Here is a 9,578-nt window from a genome sequence, read left to right as displayed (position 1 = left end):
GTGGCTGCCAGCTGCAGAGGGCAAAGGGCCCGTCGTTGAGAGCAGCCTTGACGAAGGCCTCCACAATACTATTCACAGCTGCCGGGGACGTGGCAGGGGGAGCAGGCCCCACAAAAGGCAGCAGAAAGGGGACAGCAAACAGTGCTGCCTATGCTAGACCCCAGCTCCACCTGGCCCCATGGGCACGGGGCATCTTTAGCAACAGATCCTGCTGTGGGCAGATGTGTGAGGGCTGGGGGCAAAAGCACATGCTCCTCAGTGTCCTTGGCCCTTGCCTGGTCTGCCCAACGGTGGGGCAAGTGCCATGGCACTGCCACGAGGGCTATGCTGGGCACTTACCAGGGAGAAGGGGCCCTGTGGGAGGCTGCCAGGTGCAGGACTGCCCCGAGCTGCACCTGCGCAGGCCCCAGGGTCCCTGTCTTGAGCAGCATGAAGCCAGCCCCGGACAAATGGCTTTGCATGAAGCCCACGCAAAGCTAATGACCAGCATGTGAACAGAGCAGGAGGGTCACAGGGCCTGGCCCCACACCCAGCCTGGCCACCCCTCATTTTCAGGGTCCTAGTGAGGCTGGAGCTGCAGGCACCTTGGGGCCAAGTGCTTATGCTCACCCTGCAAGCAAGGCACACCAGGAGGGCTCATCCCATCTTCAGGGTAAATTCGGGGCCCCATTCACCCTGCCCCTAATGATGCCCGGCAGTCCTGCATCCCTTCCCACACCAAGCTGCAGCTGCTCCCAGCACTGGCCAGTTGGTGGGGGCCTGTACTCAGGTTTAGCCAGAGCTCAGCATGGGAACCAGCACCAGGAGCCGAGCTCCCAAGCATCCAGCTTGTGCTGAGAGCCATCTAGCGGCCAGCATGGGCCTTGTCACTCCGCAGGCTGGGACCTGGTTTAAAGACCAAGAGGAGAGCAAAAAGGGTGGTGGTGATAAACCCTGCTTTACCTCCAGGGTGGAGGGTGGGAGATGCTTTCACTGCAGATGCACTTGGTGGCAGTCCCAGCTTGCAGCGCTGACCTTGTTCCCCGCAGCCTCACCATCTCAGCCACTCAGCCATCCCCTCTAGGCGCTGCTGGGCCACGGGGACACACATGAAGGTGAGGCGCAGAGCCCAGATCCCTGTGCGGCAGCACCAGCTCAGCAACCGCAGCTCCTGGAGGGGCAGCAGGGCCGACGAGTCCTGCTCCAGCTCTGTCACCATCTCCCCGCTGCGCCTTTGGCAACCTCCTCTCCCCCGTGCTGGTGACACAGCAGTGACAGCGCCCACCCCTGAGAGCCCAGGAGTGCTCACTGCAGGCTCAGCATCGTGACCACTGTACGAAGACAGCTCTGGGTCTCAGGGCTGTCAGTCCGTTAGGCCGGCAGCCGGACTGGTTGATGCCAGACTTGTCCCAGTGCTGCAGGGAAAGGCTCTGGTTCTGCAACCAGCCCTGCACAGGCAGCACTCGCAGGCTGCAGAGGTGCTTGGGCCTCCCCCCAGCCCCACTGCGGGGCTCTGACAACCTGGTAGGTTGTAGGCTCAAGTCCAGGGAGGGGTTGCATGCGTGCATGTACACGTAAACCTAAACCACTTGGAGGCACCAGAAAGGCACAACCCAAAAAAAGGGGAGGAGGGAAAAAAAACAACGGATGAGAGAGAGAAGGAAGGGGTGGAGGGTAGAAGGGATAGAGAAGCCATGCATGACATTTCAGTGGTTTACACAATGGGAAAAAGGAAAAGAAAAGCACGCTGGAATAGAGTGCTGTAAGTACATTACAAATGGGAAAGGCATACCAAGCCCACTACAGTGGTCACGGTGGACACAGAAAGTGCTTTTCCCTCGATGGGGACTGAGGGACAGCCACATACCCCTTGTTTCTCGGCTGTTTTTAAGTTCCGCATCAAAAGATCCCCAACACATCATGCGTAGAGTCACCACATGGCTTGGTTGGCAGCTTTTAGCTTAAAAATGTACATCCAGGCAGTCAACATACAAATATTTACAAATGTTTACAAATGTACAAAACTAAACAGCACGTAAACCGAGTGCACTGGCCCTGGGGAGCTACAGTGTGAAAATCAAAGAGAAACCAACCAATGGCATTTGATGCAGAGGGAAAGGCACACACACAAATCAAGATGCCTTTGGCAAACAGGAATTGGTCTTGCCCCCCTCAAGCCCTGTGCTGGAGAATCTGGTATCATGCCCCTCGCTTGCACAGAAACAAGCCTGGTCCACGTGGCATGCTGTCTCTCCCGGGGAAGCCAGGGGGTCGTGGAGCATCTTTCCGAGGGCAGTTCTCAGTCTTTACCACACGTACACAATTTCTCTCGCACGCGCACAAGTCTAAAACAGGACCTGAAGCCTTTTTCCTCTCTTATCCAACGGAGCAGGAAGGGGAGTGGGGCAAAAAAAATAAAAATAAATAAAAATCAAACCTATTTCAGGCATGTTCTCAGGCCAAAACAAGCCCAAAATAGATTTTTTATATATATAAACTAAAAAATCTATTTTATTTAAATCTGCACTAGGGGGAAGAAAGACAAATAAACAAGCCACCAACTCCCCAAGCCAGGCAGTGATTATTTCAGGACTGGTTTGCGAGGCTCACAGGTAACAGGCATCGCAGCAGAAACCATCCTCTCTTGTTCATTTATACGGAGGTTGAGTCTGCCAAGTTGTTGAGGCCCCAGACTTCTCTGCCAAATCAACCCTCTCTCATGGTGCAAACCTTTCCCACCCCCCCATCAATAGGAAGACATCAATACAAACAGCTTGTCTGTTTTCCCCCCGGCTCCTGGAGTCATGACAGCCAGGTTGAAGTCAGTGAGATGAGCCCAACCCGCCAGCTGGACTCCACCTTCCCCAGGGAGAGGAATGTAAAAAAGGAATCACAACGCACAATCCATTTCTTGAAACCCACTTTGTATTCTAGCTGCCATCGGTGACACGAGCGTAGAGGGAGTTTTAAATGTAGAGGTGGAGATAGTCAAAGCAGCCAAGATGGGCATGAGTCCCCTATGCTCTTCTGAGCTCTTGCACCACCGTTTTCAGCCGAGAGCATCCGGCCAGCTAGAACCCAATAAAATCCCTCTGTGCTCTCTTCCTCTGAAAACAGGGCAGGCAGTGTGGACCATGCAATACGCTGCCCCCCCCAACCAAGTTCTTCCCTGCCCCAGAAGTGTCCAACTCAGGCAAGCTGCATTTAGCTCGCTGAAATACCTGAGAGAGGCAATTCACTTCAATGTTGCACACTGCAGGGAGACAACCTCCCTCAGGCTGATGCCCTGCAAGGCTACTCACTGCAGGGACTGGCATGTGATACCTACAGGGGCTTTCACGCCACTAGACGTGCTGCTGCGCCCAGAGCCATCTCCCTAGCCAGCTGCCGTGAGCTCCAGAGCCCCAAAGCAAGCCCAGGACAGCTGCACCAGCCTGCCAAGCAGGGAGCCCATCCCAGCCCCTGCTCTGTTTCTCCTCCTGCCAGGGTGGGAAGGCAGTTTTTGGCCTCCTGCGACAGGCTCTCACAGACCTGAGTCGAGGCAGGGCTGTACTACTGATCTGGCTGGGCCCATGCCACAGCAGCTGGTGATGTTGCTAGCACCACGCCAACCTGGGGCTCCTTTGCCTGCCCAGCTTGACAGCATCAGGACGCCAGCCGCTGCCACTCGGGACACACCGTGTTTCGGCTCCAGTTCAGCCGTGCAGTGGGGAGCTGCCCACTGTTGTGCCAAAGTGCCGAGGAGTCTGTGCCGCCCCAGATCCGACTGAGCCCCTGCTGCTAGCAGCGAGTCGCATGCCAGCGCCTGATCTGCTCAGCCCTGGCCAAATCCTCAGCACGAGGCCGGGGCATGTGGAGCAGGGCACCCGTCTTGGTCTGCCTACCACTCCAAGGCTGCACTCGCTGCTACTTGGAGACCAGAGATAAAAATCCAACATATGCTTGAACCCAGGCCGAGGCTCCCCGTGTCCCAGAGGTCACATGAACAGCCAGCAATAAGGTAATGTGCACAGCTCCCGAGCAGCATGAGGGCAACACGCAGACTCGCACCCCTTCCATTCCCTGCCGGCAATGGGGCTCAAATCAGGCCCAAGTCCAAGCCCACTGGACCCCTCATCCCATGCCCAGGCCCAAGTACCAGCAGCAAAACCTGCGGCAACACAGATCGCTGCTCCACTGCCAGGCAAGCAGCATCTCGTTTCACGCCTCCCCCACCCTGGTGGCCATTCCCTCAGCCTGACTGCACTGGAGGAGCTGACTGGATCCCAGCTTGACCCTTTGGGCTAGACAAGTAGACAAGGGGGCATCTTGCAGGCCCAGCACCCAGCTGCTAGGTCCCTGGGTATAGCAGGAACAGGGGGCTGAGGAATCCCCTTGAGCAGCACAGACCCTTGGAGCCGCGCTGTACCGGAGCACAGGGTAGTCCAGAGCACAGCCGGGCTGGCCTGGCCATGATGCCCCCAGACAAGGCAAGCAAGACGAGGTGCCAAGGGCAGGCCTGGCTCCTGGTCCCAGATGTCATGCACGAAGAGGGCTCCAGCCCAAAAGTCCAAATGCCCTCCCGACACAGCCTCTGTGAGCAACCCAGTCCTACCGGGCACGTAGGTGGCCCAACCACCTCCGCATCCCTGGCACGGCTCCAGCAGCCTCTGCTTCACATCCATGGTAACCCTGAGAAGGCAAGGATGGAGGCTCCACGGGAGGTGTCCGGGCTGGGGCTCCCAAGGAGCAGGTTCTCCGCGGCAGGGCTGGGGTCAGGAAGGTGCCTGTGCCGTGGACTGGCCTTGGCAGGCAGAGTTGGCTGTGGTGGAGTGAGAGTTCACGCCTGCCGGGAGGTTGGAGTGTGCGTTGGTGCTGAGGGCATAGTCGGCCGGCTGCAAGGGAGAGACAGACAGACAGAGAGTTAGCCAGCCCCGAGGCCCAGCTACTCTAGCCCCACACAGGAGGGCAGCTCAGCCTAGCCAGGCTGCAGGGCATGGGCAGAGCTCGGGAGCTTCCAACAGCCCCAGCTCCATCCCACACACCCTGGGCCTCTGGAAAGGTGACGGCTGGGTGGCACGGGAGGCAAGAAGAGCCCACCATGCAGCAGGACTTGGATCAGGGTCTGCACTGTCCTACAGTAACCACAGAGCCAACAGGCAGCCTCCCCCTGGTACTCAGCTGGGCAATGCACCCGAGGGTGGCCCACTGGACCCAGACCCAGTCTAGGCAAAGACTGAGGCAGACGGAGGGGAAGCACGAGGCAGGTGGGACAGAGCAGGCCTTACATGTCGCCGGAAGAGCCGCTGCAACAAGCTGCGCTTGGGGGGCTCAGGAAGCTGCTTCCAGTCCAGGTCTGGGGAGCGCATCCCGTTTGGTCCAAATACATTCAGGTCCTTGAAGCACTCGGTTTCAATCATCTGGGGGAGAAGATGGAGGCAATGTTCAGTGCAGGCCCCAGGACCAGACCGAACAGGAGCACTGGGACCTGGCACCTCGGCAGTGGGGCTCTGGCCCCTGACAGGTCAGGGTGAAGGTGCCAGCTGGCCCGATGCAGTGGGAAGAGCCTTGCATGTGGGTACCCCCACCTCCACCAAGAACCCAGAGGCCAGGTGCACAGGAGCCAAGCTGGCTGCCTCCCTGGGCACAGAGCAGCATTGGCCCCATGCTGCATCCCACCAGCAGCAGGCAAGCTGAGCAGATGCTGGCATCAAGGTCCACCTGAACTCTGGCTGGAGCTGCCTTGATATCCTGTTTGGCTTCCAGACAGGCATGGGGAGGAGTCACTGCAGACCCTGCTGAGGCATTGCACTGGCCAGGATGCAGGCTGCTGTGAGTCTCCTGCTGCTCCGTTGTGGGCGCAGACAGTGCAGGTCATCAGCGGACTGTTACCCCCCGATGGCAGTCTGCTAGGCTCAAACCCAGCCCCACTGAGCAGCCCGCAGGAGCAGGGGCCCAGGCAGAGTTGCCCTCCCCATCAGTGCCCACATCATGGCCAGGATGAAGCAGCCCAATGCTGGAGGGGCCTGGCAGGGTGCGCACAGCCCGGTACCTCATTCTGCCAAGGGATGGAGACGCTGCCAGTGGCAAACTTGGCGTAGAAGTCATTGTCCGTCTGGTCCAGGTTGACACCCTTGACAGTTGAGAACTGCTCAATGTCCAGCACGTCTTTGCAGTACACAGCCCGGGGCTGCGGCAAACCAAGATACAGCTTAGCCCACAGCTCAGCTCCAGCCCCAGTCCTTTAGACCCTGGCCAAGGGCAGCCCACCCAAGCCCCTGCCCTGCAGCCAGCATGGCCAGAGCAGCCCCACAATCTTTGTCCTGCCATGGCCCAGCCTTACGTCTGGCACGAATGACGGCTTCATGACCCCAGCCTCCAGGCGCTTGAAGTTGATGGTCCTGAAGAAGGGGTGCTGCTTGACCTCAGCTGCCCCGCTCTCCCCGCAGCCCAGCCGCTGCTTGGGGTCCTTGGCCAGGAGCTGGGGAGACGGACCAAGAAAGCACAGTCACCCAGGGGAGAGGCCAACAGGAAGCTCAGCGGCACAAGCTGCAAAGAGCAGGCAGGGGCTTCCCCAGCTGCCTTGTGCCCCACAGGCAGCCCCAGCACTGGCAGGGGGTCAGCAGGGGGCCTGCTGGTGGTTGTGAAGGCTCCAAAGCAATGGGCCCCAAGGGCCAGGTGCTGCACAAACACATGCAGATGCAGCCCTTGCTTCCCACCGCTCCCACCGGCAGGACCCCAGCTCTGTTCCCTCTCCCCACGCTGCCCCAGCTAGGATCCTTCCCCTCCTGTCTCCACCCAAAAGGGTAACAGCACTGTTTGCATCCCAGTGAGCAGCAGCAGTAATGCAGGAGCCCTGGGCCCTGCAGTGCTGCATGGCTGGACACCCCTTGGCCCCATGGAGCCCCAGAGGTGGTCATTCCTGGCATGTAGCACAACATCCCTGCGGCTCCTCGCTGCTCTGTGTGCCCAGCCCTGCCCGAGGGCCAAGGCACTGCTGGCAGGGGCCAGCCGGGCAGGGCTCCCTCGCTGTGTGCCACCAGGTGCTGGGGTCTGGCTGGGCACTCACCGCTTTGCAGATGGCCTTGGTGTCCTCGCTGAACTTGTCCGAGTAGAGCTCCTGCTCCTCCCGCACCCGCTTCTCCACTTCCTCCCGCTTCACTCGCTCCTTGCGGGCCCGGAAGGGTGACTGCCCCTCAATCATCTCGAAGACCAGGCAGCCCAGCCCCCACCAGTCAGGGCTGAAGGTATACCGCTCGTTGTTGATCACCTCTGGGGCTGCAGGGAGCACAGTGGGGGAGCCCCCAGGTGCACCCTATTAAAAACCAGGTACCGACTCGGAGCCAGTTCCTGGTCCGGGCTGCCACCAGCCCAATACAACCCGGACATCAAAGCCGCTTCCCCCCAGATGCCAGCCCCTGGCCCAGTGCTGCAGATCCCACCTCCCCTCTTCACCCACCCCAGCACTCACCCATGTAGCCGACGGTCCCAACCCGGCCCCGGATTGTCTCGCCCTCTGGGATCTTAATGGCCAGCCCCAGATCTGAGATCCTGATGTGACCTGCAGCAGGACAGGGGAGGATAATCAGAGCTCAGCGGGAAGATGTCTGGCCTGGCCTCACACCAAGCTCCTGCCCTGTCTGGGGTCTCAGCACATGTGCCTCCATTCAGCATGTGGCCCGCTGGGAGGATACAAGGGGGGCCGCCATAGCCAGGAGCAGGGGGATGCCAGAGATGGGGACAAGGAAACAGCCTCTCTACTCCAAGGGGGCACAGACAGCCATCAGCACCAAATGTGGCTGTGCCCGGGGTAGAAGTACAGCACTGAGCAGCACCAGGGACCAGAAAGGCAGGGCCTCCCAGGACAGAGCAGACAGGGCCTGGCTCACTGGCTGTCCTGGAAGCTGTCCCTACTTGTCCCATAGCCCCCACAGGAATCCAGACCATCCTCCTGCACTAGCGGCCTAAATCCCACAGGCCAGTCAGCCCCAGTACCCAGCAGCTTTCCCTTGCACTGCAGAGGGCCTGCGATATGGAAACCACTTAGCATAGGTCTTCAAGCTGCCCATGCCCTGCATCCCTGACAGCACATGCTCTGCTGAGCCCCTGCCAGACACACTCATCGCAGCTCCTCCAGGGCGAGGGGGATGCATCAGGGTAGGAGGGTACGAGTCACTAGCTACCACAGTGCCAGGATCTGGGGCTCACACCCCACTGGCCTCCAAGCTCGGGTCGGTGCCCCCCACTCACCATCGTCGTCCAGCAGGATGTTCTCTGGTTTCAAGTCCCTGCAAAGGGAGAGACAATGTGGCTCAGTGCAGGGCACCTGCAGCAGCCTAGGCCTGTTGGGGCAGCATTGGTAGATAAAGACACATGGGCCTGAGGTCTAGAGCATCCGTGGCCTCCCACCTCCTTCCCGCCGAGCCAGAGGCTAGACATCTCCATGCACACAGCTGCTTGGTAGCCACAGGCTGCAGCCCCAAGCCAGGCAGACCCCTATCATGCAGCCTGCCAGCAGCTCTCCCAGAGGAGCGACTTCCAGGTCCCCTCCCCCTCCCAAGAGGGTCCTGGCAGGGCACGATCCCATCTTCCCTGCCCCTCACCAGGATCAGAGGAAGCATCACCCCTGCTCGGGCTGGTTTGTGGAGGCCCCCACCCCACTCACCGGTACACAATGCCCTCCTGGTGCAGGTGCTGGAGGCCACAGCAGATCTCGGCAGCGTAGAAGATGACGCGCTCATCATCGAAACCGGGGTTGCCCATGTTGTAGATGTGGAACTTGAGATCGCCACCGTTCATTATGGTCAGCACCAGGCACAGCGCGTCCTTTGTCTCATAGGCATAAGCCAGGCTCACCTGCAGGAGCCCCCCACCCTAGAGGGATCAGGGCCGGCCCTGCAGTGCCACTGCCAGCTCCCTGCTCCCACACCAGCAGCAGCCACAGAGCACTGGGGAGCCCAGTTCTAGCCACCCACTGCCCATGCAGGAGCACCAGGGGGTTTATGACCTGCTAGTGCCCAGTGGAGATTTGGGACAAAGGCTCCTGCACAGGACCCCACCTCTGGGCCCAAGGCCATGGGGGCTGGGAGCAGCAGTGACAGGCAGTCACAGCTCGGGGTCCAGCAGGGTGACACTCACCACAAACCGGCTATTGACCTTCTCCAGGATCTGCTTCTCATTCAGGGCCATGGCTTCCCCCTTCCGCTTCTTGATCCGCTTCTTCTCCAGCTTCTTGCAGGCATACATCTTCCCCGTAGCCCGCACCTGGCAGGCACACACCTGGGGGTGCGGACACCACATGGCCTGAGACCCTGCCTCAGAGCAGCTCATCCCCCTGCTGGGGAGCAGGGCCACAGACACGACCACAGCCTGGAGGCCAAGTTCTCTCCTGGTGCCTGGAGCTAGGCTGAGTCAGAGGGGACAGTGGGAACGGGCTTCCCCCAGGCCCTGTGGGAAGGCCAGGCCAGAAGCAGAGGGACTGAACAAGCTGCTCCAGTTTGCTTCACACCGCTCTGTACCCAGGCCACAAAATCAAGCCGCTCATTTTTTGTTTGCACCACCACGGGCAGCCCCAACGCCAGCACTTTACAGCAGGGACCCTGCCCCATGCCTGGCCTGCA

At 59.8% G+C, this 9,578-nt stretch overlaps 1 protein-coding gene across 2 annotated transcripts in view; it reads right to left on the bottom strand.

Moving 5' to 3' along the window:
• Nucleotides 1-1,904: 1,904 nt before the first annotated feature.
• The window catches only part of LOC109317420 (G protein-coupled receptor kinase 5-like), a 38,679-nt gene continuing 31,005 nt past the window's right edge, over nucleotides 1,905-9,578 (bottom strand). The window contains exons 8-16 of one of the 2 annotated variants that reach the window (XM_019546101.1): nucleotides 9,097-9,237; nucleotides 8,624-8,832; nucleotides 8,209-8,246; nucleotides 7,430-7,519; nucleotides 7,028-7,236; nucleotides 6,302-6,439; nucleotides 6,011-6,148; nucleotides 5,247-5,378; nucleotides 1,905-4,853 (exon numbers count right to left, since the gene is read on the bottom strand). In XM_019546101.1, coding sequence (XP_019401646.1) covers nucleotides 4,734-4,853; nucleotides 5,247-5,378; nucleotides 6,011-6,148; nucleotides 6,302-6,439; nucleotides 7,028-7,236; nucleotides 7,430-7,519; nucleotides 8,209-8,246; nucleotides 8,624-8,832; nucleotides 9,097-9,237 — 1,215 coding nt within the window. In that variant the 3' untranslated portion in view covers nucleotides 1,905-4,733. The remainder of the gene's footprint in view (nucleotides 4,854-5,246; nucleotides 5,379-6,010; nucleotides 6,149-6,301; nucleotides 6,440-7,027; nucleotides 7,237-7,429; nucleotides 7,520-8,208; nucleotides 8,247-8,623; nucleotides 8,833-9,096; nucleotides 9,238-9,578) is intronic. The other variant, XM_019546102.1, reaches the window with a different exon arrangement.

The sequence above is a fragment of the Crocodylus porosus genome, unplaced genomic scaffold (assembly GCF_001723895.1).
Source record: "Crocodylus porosus isolate Cpor-Errol unplaced genomic scaffold, CroPor_comp1, whole genome shotgun sequence".
Taxonomy (NCBI): domain Eukaryota; kingdom Metazoa; phylum Chordata; order Crocodylia; family Crocodylidae; genus Crocodylus; species Crocodylus porosus.
Note: the sequence above shows the minus strand (reverse complement) of the source record. Positions and strands in the feature narration are given on the sequence as shown.